This window comes from Triturus cristatus, chromosome 1_1, assembly GCF_964204655.1.
Source record: "Triturus cristatus chromosome 1_1, aTriCri1.1, whole genome shotgun sequence".
Lineage (NCBI taxonomy): Eukaryota > Metazoa > Chordata > Amphibia > Caudata > Salamandridae > Triturus > Triturus cristatus.
Window position 1 is genome coordinate 147,471,245 of NC_140579.1, and position 17,700 is coordinate 147,488,944.

The 17,700-nt window shown below is 45.0% G+C and overlaps 1 protein-coding gene across 6 annotated transcripts in view; it reads left to right on the top strand.

The window, feature by feature from the left end:
* SYNGAP1 (synaptic Ras GTPase activating protein 1) overlaps positions 1-17,700 on the top strand; it is a 1,959,930-nt gene that overhangs the window by 1,388,845 nt on the left and 553,385 nt on the right. For all 6 annotated transcript variants that reach the window (XM_085623761.1, XM_085623749.1, XM_085623769.1 and 3 more), the window contains one exon: positions 9,337-9,435. In XM_085623761.1, coding sequence (XP_085479887.1) covers positions 9,337-9,435 — 99 coding nt within the window. The remainder of the gene's footprint in view (positions 1-9,336; positions 9,436-17,700) is intronic.

The following is a 17,700-nucleotide window of genomic DNA, read 5'->3' on the forward strand; positions in this document are numbered from 1 at the left end:
CGTCGACGGTGATTCCGTCTACGGTGATTCCGTCTACGGTGATTCCGTCTACGGTGACTCCGTCTACGGTGGTTCCGTCTACGGTGGTTCCGTCTACGGTGGTTCCGTCTACGGTGGTTTCGTCTACGGTGATTCCGTCTACGATGATTCCGTCGACGATGGTTCCGTCGACTATGGTTCCATCGGCAATGAATCTTTCGATGGTGGTTTCCGTCGACGATGGTTCCGTAGACGATTCCGTCTACAAAGATCTCTTCAATAGCCTTCTATGCCTCAGAGCCCGTTGACTGCAGTCTCATCGGTAAAAATAAGGGTTTAAAAAAGACGACTTCTGCACAGAGGTCATTAAAAATCCAAATCTCTTCGACATATACAGCGACTACTTCGTCCTTTGCTGCTGTTCCTTTATTACCATTACCACCGAGTACTTGACAAGAAAGGTCGGGTGAAGTTATATCGGTGGAGGATTCCCGCCTTCCTTAACCATTGTTTTACCACTGACTCAGATCAAGATTCAGAAGAAGGTTTAGCTGAATCGGTTGTGACAACTATAATCGGCGGTTTTTCCTTTATCACCACAAGTGTCTGTGGTTCCGCTTACTCCAGTGGTGCCAACAACTATATCGGAACCGGTACCGGCTCCAATACTTTCTGTGGTAATACCTACAGTACCGCTGAGACATTCTTCAACTCGGACAGTACCTCCTCATGATACTGAAGAAGAAGAAGAAATTCCTCAGGACAGGGAGGATGGTGAGATTCTCGATGATGGTGGCGATGCTGATGATGATGGTATGGCGGAGTGGGATAACTATCATGCCCAAACACCATCTCCCTCTCCGGTGCTACCTGGTGACTCACCACCTGTTAATATGCAAGTTCCACCAGTTAAGGGATAGGACAGCACTAACGTTCAAATTAACGAAGGATTATTTCCTGTACGATTTCAAAGATCAGCCTGTTAAACAAACACATACAATCTCTATAATCGAATTTATTGGGGAGGAAGGCAAAAAGATTATGGAGGCCTCATAGTCTTCCAGCACGGGTGCCTTGATCGGAGAAAAAGGTACAAATCACCATTAGGAGCACCAGCGTGCCTCACTGGTCAAGCGAAGCCAGATTCTGTAGTCACACAGGCAGAGCAACGCCGGGCTAGAAACCCTGCATCTACGATCACTGCACCACCTGATCGTGGTCGACGTCGTTTGGATGCCATAGGGTGAAAATTCTCTTCGATGGCTTCCACCATGGTGAGAGCGGCTAATGCTTTGGCCATCCTGGGTCGTTAGGACCGTCAAGTATGGGCGGATATGTCAACACTAGTTGAGCAACTGCCGGAACCGTCAAAGACCATGGCATATGACGAAGAAGAGGTTTTATTCGGAGATCAGGTGGATGAAGCTCTCCAATCGATAAAGAAAGATACAGATACTGCTCGCTCTCTGGGCACATTGCAATTTTGATAACAACCCTTTCGGGGTGCACGCGGACGCGGCACCTCTATTTTCGAAGAGGAATCAATCAATATCGACCTTATAACCAGGGTTCAAACCGATATTCCTCTAACCAACAGCAAACTTCTCGACAGCAGTCTTCCAAGACTTACAGAGGAAAATCCTCTTACAGGGGTTACACTCCTAAGAGACATGACTTCCATCAGTCCCAGAAAATTGGAGATCGAATCTATCGGTACTATTTTCAATGGTCCTCCATACAAGGAACCGTTGGGTTTTGGAAATTATAGCAAGAGGTCACACTTTGGAGTTCATCGAATTCCCTCCACCCACACCACCTACCGGACTGCCACCGGCTCATATCAAAGAACTGTTACAAGTTCAATTTCTATAACACAAGGGAGCCATAGGAGTAGTACCAAGATTTCAAAAGAGGGAAAGGATTTATTCCCGATTCTTCCTTATCACCAAAAGGAAGGGGGAATGGAAGCCCATTCTAGATCTGAGGGCTCTCAGCAGGTATCTAAAGAAACATTCTTTTCGTAGGCGAACGCATGTAGAGATCTTGCGATTATTTTCACAAGGAGATTTCATGGAAACAATCAACCTCCAAGATGCATATTTACATATCTCCATACTACGACAACATCGGAAATTTCTTCGTTTTCGAGTGGGTCGAGGGGATTTTCCAGTTCAAAGTTTACCATTCGGACTGCGCTCGGCCCCTCGAGGGTTTACAAGGGTGCTAGCCCCTGTGGTAGCGTCCTACGTTCCAGGGTGTTCAGATCTTTCCATTTCTGGACGACTATCTCCTAAAATCACAATCGAAAGTTCAACTTCTACAACACACACATCTTTGACAGGAGGTGGTTTCGCGCCTTAGGGCTCTCCATAAATACCACAAAGTCCCATCTACTGCCTTCTCATCGCACGGATTTTCTGGGAGCAACTTTAGACACAGTGTCAGCAAGGGCACTTCTCTCCCAAGACCGTCTTCAAAAAATTCTCCGACTGGTAACCCTTATCAGATCAAAAAGACCCGTTTCTGTAAGAATATTGAAGTCCTTTCTGAAAATGGCGTCATCATGCATTGCATTGATCCCTCATTACAGATTACAGACACGCCCCATCCAAGGAGTATTGGATGTCCAAGAACGCCAGGTTACAGGTTCTTTGAACGATGTTGTAAACGTCACAGATCGGATGAAGTTGGCGCAAAGGTGGTGGACGCAACTGTTAAATCTAACGGAAGGCATTTCTCTTCTGACAATGGTACCTAGACATGACAATAACAGACGCCTCTCTGGAAGGATGGGGTGCTCATTTGGAGGTTTTTATCAATAAAAGGAAAATGGTCAATATGTCAAAAAAAAAAAAAAAAAAAAAAAAAAAACCTGGCACTTCTACAGGTTGGATCTCATGGCTATATATTGCTGGCTCTCAAAGCTTTTCATCCTTTAATCCAAGGAGAATCAGTCCTGATACAGACAGACTATACAACCTGCATGCACTATATAAACAAGCAGGGCAGGATAAAATCTCCGAAACTGTCTCGACTAGCTCAGTCGATTTGGGATTGGTCTATCAACCATCGCATCACGATATGCAGCAGTTAATCGACCGGGGGTATCCAATATCCTGGCGGATTCCCTGAGCGGGTCCTCCTCATCGACCCATGAATGGGAGTTGCATCAACCAACTCTAGAGAGGATATTTCAACGATGGGGTCGCCCACAGCTGGATCTCTTTGCCACACTAGAGAACCGGAAATGCCGTGATTACGCAAGCTGGCTTCCCCACAAAAGATCTCTGGGCAATGCCTTTTGATGGACTGGTACGATCTGTTTGACTACGTTTTTTCTTTCCCCAATCCCACTCGTACCTCGAGTTTCTGTGGTAGATGCGGAGGCAACCTTGCCATCTACTTCTATAGCCCCCGTTGGCCTCGGCAGGCATGGTTCTCAGAACTACTCCTATTGTCTCAATCCGACCCAATCATTCTACAGCCTCGTGCAGATCTACTCACGATGGACAAGGGGAAAATTGGTCATCCGAATCCCTCCTCACTGAGCTTATCAGCTTGGAACCTGAGCACTGTGAATTTGCCCATTTGGATACTCCACAGGACTGTAGAGACATTTTAGCTCAGGCGAGGGCTCCTTCTACGGTGAAAACGTACAAATTAAAGTGGAAAAGTGTTCCCCACTGGTGTGCATCTAATGGGGTGCACCCGTTTTCACTCCACACCAGAACAATTTTTACCGTTCTTCTTGCATTTAGCTAACTCCGGGTTTCTCTCATGCAACCTTTAGGGGTTTTTTCTGGCGGCAATTTTCCGTTTCCGTCAGGATGGTTCAACTTCCCTTTTGTTTCTTCAAGGATTATCCATCAATTCGTCTAGGGGTTATTTTGTAAATCTCCTCCATTGTGGCATCTGAACATCGTATTGGCTCAACTAATGAGACCACCGTACGAACCGATTCACAAGGTCGAGTTGTAGTATCTAACATGGAAGGTGGCTTTTCTTCGGGCGCTAACGTCTTCACGTCGCGTCCGTGACATTCATGCATTTACAATAAATCCACCTTTTTCCTACAGTTCAAACCAGATTCTGTAGTAGTGCGTACAGATCCAAATTTCTTGCTGAAGGTGCCTTCAGACGTTCATATTAACGAACCAGTGATTTTAAGAACTTTCTTTGCTATCCGCAAACTCCTACGGAGCAGAGATTACATTCCCTGGATGTGAAACTAGGTTTAACATTCTACATCAGCAGAACGGCTGCTTTACGAAGGATTGATCAACTATTCATAGTTTATGGACGCTTTCACAAAGGTCGTCCAGTGACGAAACCAACTATTGCACGTTAAGTTTCAGCTGCCATCGTCTTCTGCCATCAAAAGGCAAACAAGCCATTGCAGTCACCAGTGAGGGCTCACTCCACCAGAGCAATGTCTTCCTCAACTGCTTTATTTGCTGGAGTGCCTTTGCATCAGAGCTGCAGAGCAGCTACGTGGTCGAGCAGACACACGTTTACAAGACACTATTGCTTGACAACTTTAAACGAGGAGGATGCTGCAGTTGGGCAGGCAGTGCTTCGCAATCTTTTTAAATAAGATGAGCCTCTTCCTTCCCTCCTCCATATTGTTTCCATTTATAATTGACATAATGATGCATTTATACTGTTACAGTTATTCAGTACTGTCATATGCATAAGAAGATTGATTGTCATTACAATTTCGAAGCTGTGTGATCATGGAAACAATGATATTGTTACTGCTAGCTATTCTATATTCAAGCATGTGAATCTATGAAAGACACCCCAATACTGGAGAAGAACAATTGTTACTTACCTGTAAACAGGTGGTTCTCCAGTATTGGTGTCTTTCATAGATTCACATGCGACCCTCCCTCCTCCCTTCAGAGGCTCTCTTCTCCTCATACACTCTAAAGTCACTTTGGTGCTACGAAAATCTGAGGTGAGGAGCTCTGAGGAGAAGGTTCTAGAGAGGAGCTGGCGCCTGATTGGCCGGAGTTCGGACTAACATAATGACAGAGATAGACTACGAATGTCTTTTTTTTTTCTCTTTCCATGTATCTCTATGGAAATTTCATATAGGGACATTCTTGATGTTATTACTTACTTATATCTCTGTTTTATATGATTACTTATGTATATATATATATATATTATGGCTGTATATATTGCTATATTATTTACCGTGGGACTCCCACTCCGACGACGGGGAATATTCAAGCATGTGAATCTATGAAAGACACCAATACTGGAGAACCACCTGTTTACAGGTAAGTAACAATTGTTCTTTTCCAGATGCAGGTGGTCAAGGACTTCTTGCAGGGGTTGAAAAAAGTTTACCCCCCTGTTCGAAACCCTTCACCTCCGTGGGAGTTGAACTTAGTGTTATCCAAGTTGATGGGCCCACCTTTTGAGCCGATCCACAAAGCTTCTTTACAGCATCTGTCGTGGAAGGCGGCTTTTCTGGTAGCCATTACATCGGCACGCAGAGTAAGCGAAATCCAGGCTCTGTGTACTAAAGAGCCGTACACAGTTTTTCACCAGCACAAAGTGGTCTTAAGGGCACATCCATCCTTTCTCCCTAAGGTAGTGTCTGATTTTCATATTAATCAGTCCATTTCTCTGCCATCCTTCTTCCCGAATCCAGCGACCCCGGCTGAGCGGTCGCTCCACTCCTTAGACCTCAAAAGGGTACTTAAATTCTACCTGGCAAGTACCAGAGGCATTAGGAAGACGGACCAGCTGTTTGTCAACTATGGCGCCATGAGAACAGGCTTCCCAGCAGCTAAGCGATCCATTTCCAGATGGATTGTTTCTTGCATTACCCTAGCCTACCAGCTGGCGAAAAGGCCCTTACCTTTGGCCCCTAAGGCCCATTCTACTAGGGGGAAAGCGGCCACAGTAGCTTTCCTGCATGACGTTCCTATGGCAGAGATCTGCAAGGCGGCCACTTGGAAATCGGTCCATACTTTTACCAGGCACTACTGCCTCGAATCCGATTCCAGGGCGGATGCCCAAGTAGGCCAAGCCTCCTTGAGGAACCTGTTTGGGTAGCTGAGCTATCTGAGCATTCTGTCCCTTCTCTGTTTTTTTCTTTCCTTTGCCCGCAGGGAGATGAGGTGAGGCTCGCTATTCTATTCTAATGCTTATGACTATTGATGAGGATCCCCTGGAAGAGAAGGATTAGTTACTTACCTGTAATCCTAGTTCTCTTCCAGGGGTATCCTCATCAAAGTCATAAGCAACCCTCCCGCCTCCCCGGGCAAAGGTGTGATAGTTTTCAGAGGTTATTATTTTCTTTGTGCCATGACTTTTCAGTCTCCGCAAAGAACAACTGACCTAACTGTCACCCCTGAGGCATGATGGGAAGGTGGGGGTCAGGTGTGCCTTAAAGGCACGGTGTCAGTTTTTACTATACAGCTATGAGTTAGCTTTTCAGTCTTTTTAGACTGGGTATTTGCAATGCAGCCTGGGAGCTTCCTATGCTTTCAGTGTTTTCTAAGAATTTCTGCTGTTTTCTAAGCATTAAAACAGTTTCCAAACAAGTTATAATGTTGTTTCTCATGTTTATAATGCTATTTTTCTAATGTGTAGTGGAAATTCCTTACAGCATGATTCAGCTCTAGGGTGTTAGGGGCTGCATTTGCTTGTGTATACATATAGGTATATATGTATGGATATGTATATGTGGGGCACATATAATATACTGTTTCCGGGATCCCGCACATGGGCGGGAATATTCTAATGCTTATGACTTTGATGAGGATACCCCTGGAAGAGAACTAGGATTACAGGTAAGTAACTAATCCATATTGCCGCATACAAGTTTCATGCCCGAAATTTCCAGTGCCTGCCATGTGTGCCACACATGAGTGCCGGAGGGGTCCCACACCAGTAAACCATAATCAGCGTTCAGCATAACCAGTGCCTGCCATGTGTGCCACACAAGAGCGCCGGAGGGGTCCCACACCACAATACCATAGTCAGCATTGTGCATAACCAGTGCCTGCCTTGTGTGCCACACAAGAGCGTCGGAGGGATCCCACACCACAATATCATTGTCAGCATTCAGCATAACCAGTGCCTGCCATGTGTGCCACACAAGAGTGCCGGAGGGGTCCCACACAACAATACCATAGTCAGCATTCTGCATAACCAGTGCCTGCCATGTGTGCCACACATGAGCGTCGGAGGGATCCCACACCACAATACCATTGTCAGCATTCAGCATAACCAGTGCCTGCCATGTGTGCCACACAAGAGCGCTGGAGGGGTCCCACACCACAATACCATAGTCAGCGTTCAGCATAACCAGTGCCTCCCATGTGTGCCACACAAGAGCGCTGGAGGGGTCCCACACCACAATACCATAGTCAGCGTTCAGCATAACCAGTGCCTGCCATGTGTGCCACACAAGAGTGCCGGAGGGATCCCACACCTGTAAACCATAGTCAGCGTTCAGCATAACCAGTGCCTGCCATGTGTGCCACACAAGAGCGCTGGAGGGGTCCCACACCACAATACCATAGTCAGCATTCTGCATAAGCAGTGCCTGCCATGTGTGCCACACAAGAGCGCCGGAGGGGTGTGACACCAGAAAAACATATTCTAAATATTGCCGCATACAAGTTTCATGCCCGAAATTTCGTTTACAAAAATATCACCGCTTTAGAGCTCATACTAGAAAATCTACACCTAGTGGTGACATGTTTTTTAGGTCTGATTACAGACAACTTAATGGTTTAAAAGGTCGATATGACACAACTACACACACCGCACAATGCACATCATACACGGGCTGATGGCGTGCTAGGCTTTATAGCATTGTGTGTATGGCTACATTACCCTTGGTTTGTCTCGGAGTTGAAATTACTTTTGTTGTCGAAAGTACATCTAATATTATGTTGTTCACATTTAAAGCGCACCCACTCCCCATCCCCATGAAGCCTTTCTTTCTGTCATCCCCACCACCACCAGGCTGCGTCCTATAACTGGTGCAGAATGGGAAGTGAAAAGTTGCTCTCCTCAACAGCTGTTTTGAAATATGGTAAAAATACAAACTGTACCAATGAGGCTGTTAGAATGTCACTAACCCTGAAACCACACCGCCTCTCACGCTTCCACCGTTGCCACAACCTGGGCCATTTGTCTACGGTTGGAGTCAGTGCTTAATTTGTAAACACACAAGTGCCAGGACTCTCATCAGGAGGGCAGTGCAGCTTGTACCACCCACTGCCTATGCCAGGGCTGCCAATGTTAGTCACAACACAACTACCAACCATCACCCTCCTCTGTGAAGGGATTTCAGCATAGCGTCACCCTTCTGAGGCCCTTACCGCTTCACACCAGTACATCTGCATGCTTCTGGGCTCTATGCTTCTGGCGTGGAAAGGTTATGAAAAGAAACTGCGGTCGGTGCGCTGGGGTGGCGCCTATACAGGCCCCGCTCACGTCACTTCTGGAGCATGTGAAGTCAAACAATGGCACTTACCTGCTTCCAGGGGTACTGCTGAAGAGTTTCCATATCCAGTCTGATGCCTGGGGGTAATTCTAAGGTAAGGAATCTGTGGGCTTGATAGAGTCTCTACCAGATAAGGCATTACCTATGGCAAGTAACTCGTTCGTCTCTGCAGATTCAGTGGCCATGTCAATGGAAAGTGTTCAACCACGCCATTCTTTAGTTTTATATTTGTGACAGTGTGCTACAAAATGCACTACCTGCTGCATACTACACATCCATAAAACTCTCCTACTGAATGGGTCTCGTCAATTGCTGCACCTTTTCTTTGTGTGACGCTTGAATTTTTCACAATCCCTATGACTTATGATGTCACATTGATGGCAGCACCCCACTCTGAAGATTGCTCCAGCATCGCTGCATCTGTGTTGTGTGTTCTTGTAGCTCATGTCTCAGGTGTGTGAGTTACATCGGAGGTGTGTTTTCATGTTCCTGTAACTCATGACTCAGGTGTGTATCTGTTACATCGGAGGTGTTTCTTTCAGTCCCATGTTTGTATCTCTTATACCAGAGCTCTTGTCTCAGTTTGACATGCGTGTCCTCCTTTTCTTCAAATCTCACTTGTCTACATAACCTCATTTTTCAGTTTCCATCCTGTACCTCTAGTATCAGGTGGTGTGTGTGTGACATGTGCTTAATGTGCGTTCCTCAGAGTGTGTGTTTGTGTATAGTGTGTGGCCTCTGTGATATGTGCGTGTACATGGTGGCAGTATGTCGTTTGAGTGGTATGTGGGTGGTGTATGTTTATATGTGACTGCATGCGTCTGGGTGTGTGAGGTTTGTACACTATGGCCTTTTTAAACACGTGGTTTCTCTCTCCTCAGGTCACCACTGCTTCAGGGACTAAATGTTTTGCGTGTCGCTCGGCTGCGGAACGAGACAAGTGGATTGAGAATCTGAACAGAGCGGTGAAACCAAACAAGGTAAATCAAAAGCAATACGATGAACAGTAAAGGCCCTGTTCCCTGGCTACACTGCTAGAGTGTCCAATCCACGCACAGGAGGACCAGGAGCAGTAATCCAACCCAGAGCACCTTTAATGCACACAGGAAGGCCAGGAGCAGTAATCCCATCCAGATACAGTTTAATAAGCACAGGAAGACCAGGTGCAGTAATACCAGTCAGACCAAGTTTAGTACACACAGGAAGACCAGGAGCGGTAATACCAGTCAGACCAAGTTTAATACACACTGGAAGACCTGATGCAGTAATCCCACCCAGATATAGTTTAATAAGCATAGGAAGACCAGCTGCGTTAATATCAGTCAGACCAAGTTTAATACACACAGGAAGACCAGGTGCAGTAATACCATTCAGACCAAGTTTAATACACACAGGAAGACCAGGTGCAGTAATACCATTCAGACCAAGTTTAATACACACTGGAAGACCTGATGCAGTAATCCCACCCAGATATAGTTTAATAAGCATAGGAAGACCAGGTGCAGTAATACCATTCAGACCAAGTTTAATACACACAGGAAGACCAGGTGCAGTAATACCAGTCAGACCAAGTTTAATACACACAGTAAGACCAGGTGCAGTAATACCAGTCAGACCAAGTTTAATACACACAAGAAGACCAGGAGCGGTAATACCAGTCAGACCAAGTTTAATACACACAGGAAGAACAGGTGCAGTAATACCACTCAGACCACGTTTAATACACACAGGAAGACCAGGGCAGTAATACCAGTCAGACCAAGTTTAATACACACAGGAAGACCAGGTGCAGTAATACAGGTCAGACCAAGTTTAATACACACAGGAAGACCAGGTGCAGTAATAACAGTCAGACCAAGTTAAATACACACAGGAAGACCAGGAGCGGTAATACCAGTCAGGCCAAGTTTAATACACACGGGAAGAACAGGTGCAGTAATACCACTCAGACCACGTTTAATACACACAGGAAGACCAGGACAGTAATACCAGTCAGACCAAGTTTTGTACACACAGGAAGACCAGGTGCAGTAATACCAGCCAGACCAAGTTTAATACACACAGGAAGGACCAGGTGCAGTAGTATCACTCAGACCACGTTTAATACACAGAGGAAGACCAGGTGCAGTAATACCACGCAGACCACGTTTAATACACACAAGAAGACCAGGGGCAGTAATACCAGTCAGACCAAGTTTAATACACACAGGAAGACCAGGTGTAGTAATCCTACCCAGAACAAGTTTAATACACACAGGAAGACCAGGTGCAGTAATACCAGTCAGACCAAGTTTAATACACACAGGAAGACCAGGAGCGGTAATACCAATCAGACCATGTTTAATACTCACAGGAAGACCAGGTGCAGTAATACCAGTCAGACCAACTGTAATACACACAGGAAGACCAGGTGCAGTAATCCTACCCAGAACAAGTTTAATACACACATTAAGATCAGGTGCAGTAATACCAGTCAGACCCAGTTTAATACACACAGGAAGACCAGAAGCGGTAATACCAATCAGACCACGTTTCATACACACAGGAAGACCGGGTGCAGTAATACCACTCAGACCAAGTTTAATACACACAGGAAGACCAGGAGCAGTAATCCCATCCAGATACAGTTTAATAAGCACAGGAAGACCAGGTGCAGTACTACCAGTCAGACCAAGTTTAGTACACACAGGAAGACCAGGAGCGGTAATACCAGTCAGACCAAGTTTAATACACACTGGAAGACCTGATGCAGTAATCCCACCCAGATATAGTTTAATAAGCATAGGAAGACCAGCTGCGTTAATATCAGTCAGACCAAGTTTAATACACACAGGAAGACCAGGTGCAGTAATACCATTCAGACCAAGTTTAATACACACAGGAAGACCAGGTGCAGTAATACCATTCAGACCAAGTTTAATACACACTGGAAGACCTGATGCAGTAATCCCACCCAGATATAGTTTAATAAGCATAGGAAGACCAGGTGCAGTAATACCATTCAGACCAAGTTTAATACACACAGGAAGACCAGGTGCAGTAATACCAGTCAGACCAAGTTTAATACACACAGTAAGACCAGGTGCAGTAATACCAGTCAGACCAAGTTTAATACACACAGGAAGACCAGGAGCGGTAATACCAGTCAGACCAAGTTTAATACACACAGGAAGAACAGGTGCAGTAATACCACTCAGACCACGTTTAATACACACAGGAAGACCAGGGCAGTAATACCAGTCAGACCAAGTTTAATACACACAGGAAGACCAGGTGCAGTAATACAGGTCAGACCAAGTTTAATACACACAGGAAGACCAGGTGCAGTAATAACAGTCAGACCAAGTTAAATACACACAGGAAGACCAGGAGCGGTAATACCAGTCAGGCCAAGTTTAATACACACGGGAAGAACAGGTGCAGTAATACCACTCAGACCACGTTTAATACACACAGGAAGACCAGGACAGTAATACCAGTCAGACCAAGTTTTGTACACACAGGAAGACCAGGTGCAGTAATACCAGCCAGACCAAGTTTAATACACACAGGAAGGACCAGGTGCAGTAGTATCACTCAGACCACGTTTAATACACAGAGGAAGACCAGGTGCAGTAATACCACGCAGACCACGTTTAATACACACAAGAAGACCAGGGGCAGTAATACCAGTCAGACCAAGTTTAATACACACAGGAAGACCAGGTGTAGTAATCCTACCCAGAACAAGTTTAATACACACAGGAAGACCAGGTGCAGTAATACCAGTCAGACCAAGTTTAATACACACAGGAAGACCAGGAGCGGTAATACCAATCAGACCATGTTTAATACTCACAGGAAGACCAGGTGCAGTAATACCAGTCAGACCAACTGTAATACACACAGGAAGACCAGGTGCAGTAATCCTACCCAGAACAAGTTTAATACACACATTAAGATCAGGTGCAGTAATACCAGTCAGACCCAGTTTATTACACACAGGAAGACCAGAAGCGGTAATACCAATCAGACCACGTTTCATACACACAGGAAGACCGGGTGCAGTAATACCACTCAGACCAAGTTTAATACACACAGGAAGACCAGGAGCAGTAATACCAATCAGACCAAGTTTAATACACACAAGAAGACCAGGTGCAGTAACACCAGTCAGACTAAGTTTAATACACACAGGAAGACCAGATGCAGTAATACCAGTCAGACCAAGTTTATTGCACACAGGAAGACCAGGAGCGGTAATACCAGTCCGACCAAGTTTAATACAAACAGGAAGACCAGGTGCAGTAATACCAGTCAGACCAAGTTTAATACACACAGGAAGACCAGGAGCGGTAATACCAATCAGAAAACGTTTAAAACACACAGGAAGACCAGGTGCAGTAACACCAGTCAGACCAAGTTTAATACACACAGGAAGACCAGGTGCAGTAATACCAATCAGACCAAATGTAATACACACAGGAAGACCAGGTGCAGTAATACCAATCAGACAAGTTTAATACACACAGGAAGACCTGGTGCAGTAATCCCACCAGATAAAGTTTAATAAGCACAGGAAGTCCAGGTATACCAATCAGACCAAGTTAAATACACACAGGAAGACCAGGTGCAGTAATACCAATCGGATCAAATTTAATACACACAGGAAGACCAGGTGCAGTAATGCCAATCAGACCAAGTTTAATACACACAGGAAGACCAGGAGTAGTAATCCCACCCAGAGCACGTTTAATGCAAACAGGAAGTCCAGTATCAGTAATCCCACCCAGAGCACGTCTAAAGCACACAGGAAGACCAGGAGCATTAATCCTACCCAGAACAAGTTTAATACACACAGGAAGACCAGGAGCATTAATCCTACCCAGAACAATTTTAATACACAAAGGAAGACCAGAACCAGTAATCCAACCCAGAGCACCTTTAATGCTCACAGGAAGACCGGGAGCAATAATTCCACCCAGAACAAGTTTAACGCACATAGGAAGGCCAGGAGCAGTAATCCCACCCACAGCACATTTAATGCTCACAGGAAGGCCAGGACCAGTAATCCCATCCAGATAAAGTTTAATAAGCACAGGAAGACCAGGTGCAGTAATACCAGTCAGACCACGTTTAATACACACAGGAAGACCAGGTACAGTAATCCCAATCAGACCAAGTTTAATACACACTGGAAGACATGATGCAGTAATCCCACCCAGATATAGTTTAATAAGCATAGGAAGACCAGGTGCAGTAATACCAGTCAGACCAAGTTTAATACACACAGGAAGACCAGGTGCAGTAATACCATTCAGACCAAGTTTAATACACACTGGAAGACCTGATGCAGTAATCCCACCCAGATATAGTTTAATAAGCATAGGAAGACCAGGTGCAGTAATACCAGTCAGACCAAGTTTAATACACACAGGAAGACCAGGTGCAGTAATACCATTCAGACCAAGTTTAATACACACAGGAAGACCAGGTGCAGTAATACCAGTCAGACCAAGTTTAATACACACAGTAAGACCAGGTGCAGTAATACCAGTCAGACCAAGTTTAATACACACAGGAAGACCAGGAGCGGTAATACCAGTCAGACCAAGTTTAATACACACAGGAAGAACAGGTGCAGTAATACCACTCAGACCACGTTTAATACACACAGGAAGACCAGGGCAGTAATACCAGTCAGACCAAGTTTTGTACACACAGGAAGACCAGGTGCAGTAATACCAGCCAGACCAAGTTTAATACACACCGGAAGACCAGGTGCAGTAATATCAGTCAGACCACGTTTAATAAACAGAGGAAGACTAGGTGCAGTAATACCATGCAGACCACGTTTAATACACACAAGAAGACCAGGTGCAGTAATACCAGTCAGACCATATTTAATACTCACAGGAAGACCAGGTGCAGTAATACCAGTCAGACCAACTGTAATACACACAGGAAGACCAGGTGCAGTAATCCTACCCAGAACAAGTTTAATACACACATTAAGACCAGGAGCAGTAATACCAGTCAGACCCAGTTTAATACACACAGGAAGACCAGGTGCAGTAATCCTACCCAGAACAAGTTTAATGCAAATAGGAAGATCAGGTGCAGTAATACCAGTCAGACCAAGTTTAATACACACAGGAAGACCAGGTGCAGTAATACCAGTCAGACCAAGTTTAATACGCACTGGAAGACCAGGTGTAGTAATACCAGTCAGACCAAGTTTAATACACACAGGAAGCCCAGGTGCAGTAATACCAGTCAGACCAAGTTTAATACACACAGGAAGACCAGGAGCGGTAATACCAATCAGACCACGTTTAATACACACAGGAAGACCAGGTGCAGTAATACCACTCAGACCAAGTTTAATACACACAGGAAGACCAGGAGCAGTAATACCAATCAGACCAAGTTTAATACACACTGGAAGACCTGGTGCAGTAAACCCACCCAGATATATTTTAATAAGCACAGGAAGACCAGGTGCAGTAATACCAGTCAGACCACGTTTAATACACACAAGAAGACCAGGTGCAGTAACACCAGTCAGACTAAGTTTAATACACACAGGAAGACCAGATGCAGTAATACCAGTCAGATCAAGTTTATTGCACACAGGAAGACCAAGAGCGGTAATACCAGTCAGACCAAGTTTAATACACACAGGAAGACCAGGTGCAGTAATAACAGTCAGACCAAGTTTAATACAAACAGGAAGACCAGGTGCAGTAATACCAGTCAGACCAAGTTTAATACACACAGGAAGACCAGGAGCGGTAATACCAATCAAACAACGTTTAAAACACACAGGAAGACCAGGTGCAGTAACACCAGTCAGACCAAGTTTAATACACACAGGAAGACCAGGTGCAGTAATACCAATCAGACCAAATTTAATACACACAGGAAGACCAGATGCAGTAATACCAATCAGACAAGTTTAATACACACAGGAAGACCTGGTGCAGTAATCCCACCAGATAAAGTTTAATAAGCACAGGAAGACCAGGTGCAGTAATACCAATCAGACCAAGATTAATACACACAGGAAGACCAGGTGCAGTAATACCAATCAGACCAAGTTTAATACACACAGGAAGACCTGGTGCAGTAATCCCACCAGATAAAGTTTAATAAGCACAGGAAGTCCAGGTGCAGTAATACCAATCAGACCAAGTTTAATACACACAGGAAGACCAGGTGCAGTAATACCAATCGGATCAAAATTAATACACACAGGAAGACCAGGTGCAGTAATACCAATCAGACCAAGTTTAATACACACAGGAAGACCAGGAGTAGTAATCCCACCCAGAGCACGTTTAATGCAAACAGGAAGTCCAGTATCAGTAATCCCACCCAGAGCACGTCTAAAGCACACAGGAAGACCAGGAGCATTAATCCTACCCAGAACAAGTTTAATACACACAGGAAGACCAGGAGCATTAATCCTACCCAGAACAATTTTAATACACAAAGGAAGACCAGAACCAGTAATCCAACCCAGAGCACCTTTAATGCTCACAGGAAGACCAGGAGCAATAATTCCACCCAGAACAAGTTTAACGCACATAGGAAGGCCAGGAGCAGTAATCCCACCCACAGCACATTTAATGCTCACAGGAAGGCCAGGAGCAGTAATCCCATCCAGATAAAGTTTAATAAACACAGGAAGACCAGGTGCAGTAATACCAGTCAGACCACGTTTAATACACACAGGAAGACCAGGTACAGTAATCCCAGTCAGACCAAGTTTAATACACACTGGAAGACCTGATGCAGTAATCCCACCCAGATATAGTTTAATAAGCATAGGAAGACCAGCTGCGTTAATATCAGTCAGACCAAGTTTAATACACACAGGAAGACCAGGTGCAGTAATACCATTCAGACCAAGTTTAATACACACAGGAAGACCAGGAGCGGTAATACCAATCAGACCACGTTTAATACTCACAGGAAGACCAGGTGCATTAATACCAGTCAGACCAAGTTTAATGCACACTGGAAGACCAGGTGCAGTAATCCGAACAAGTTTAATACACACAGGAACACCAGGTGCAGTAATACCAGTCAGACCAAGTTTAATACACACAGGAAGATCAGGTGCAGTAATACCAGTCAGACCAAGTTTAATGCACACTGGAAGACCAGGTGCAGTAATACCAGTCAGACCAAGTTTAATACACACAGGAAGATCAGGAGCGATAATACCAATCAGACCAAGTTTAATGCACACTGGAAGACCTGGTGCAGTAATCCTACCCAGATATAGTTTAATAAGCACAGGAAGACCAGGAGCAATAATCCCATCCATATCAAGTAAAATACACAGAGGAAGACCAGTAGCAGTAATGTCACCCAGAACAAGTTTATTACACACAGGAAGATCAAGAGCAGTAATCCCACCCAGAACCAGCCGCGGTCCATGCAGGTATGAGTGGTGGAGCAAGGGGGGGTGGATTCATCAGATGACCACAAGGGGAAATTAAATAAATAATTAGTTGTACCTCGTCATTGTCTGTCGAATTCCCCCCTCCCCCCACCCAGCCCCACCGCTCTTACCTGCACGGGCTGTGCATGCCCAGAACAAGTTTAATACAACCAGGAAGACCAGGAGCAGTAATCCAACCCAGAGCACGTTTAATGCACACAGGAAGACCAGGAGCAGTAATCACACCCAGAGCAAGTTTAATACACAATGGAAAACCAAGAACAGTAATCCCACCCAGATCGAGTTTACACCTAGGAAGAATAGGAGCAATAATCCCACCCAGACTGAATTTAATACACACTGGATGACCAGGAGCAGTAATCCTGTGTAGACTGTGTTCAGTACACACTGGAAGGAGCAGTAATTCCACCCAGACCAAGTTTAACACTGAATCAAGTTTAATACACACAAAGAAAGACTGGGAACAGTAATCTCATCCAAACCAAATTTAAATCACACACCCCAGCACTGTGTGCAGCAACGTTACCCAAACTGGCTCAATCCACAGAGCTTTAATCTCACCAAGACCATTTCCTGCCTACACGTGGGAGCACGGGCAACAATAATATCAGTCGAATGGCCTAAATGCTTTATGTACAGCTCAAGTTACATGTTGAAAATATATATATATTTTTTTGGTTGGATGATGAAAAAAACAATATCACTCGGACTAAGTTTAATACACAGTCTCAGGAGTCAATTGTACATGTGGGGCCACCAGGAGCAGTAATGCCACTCAGACTATTCCCTGTAT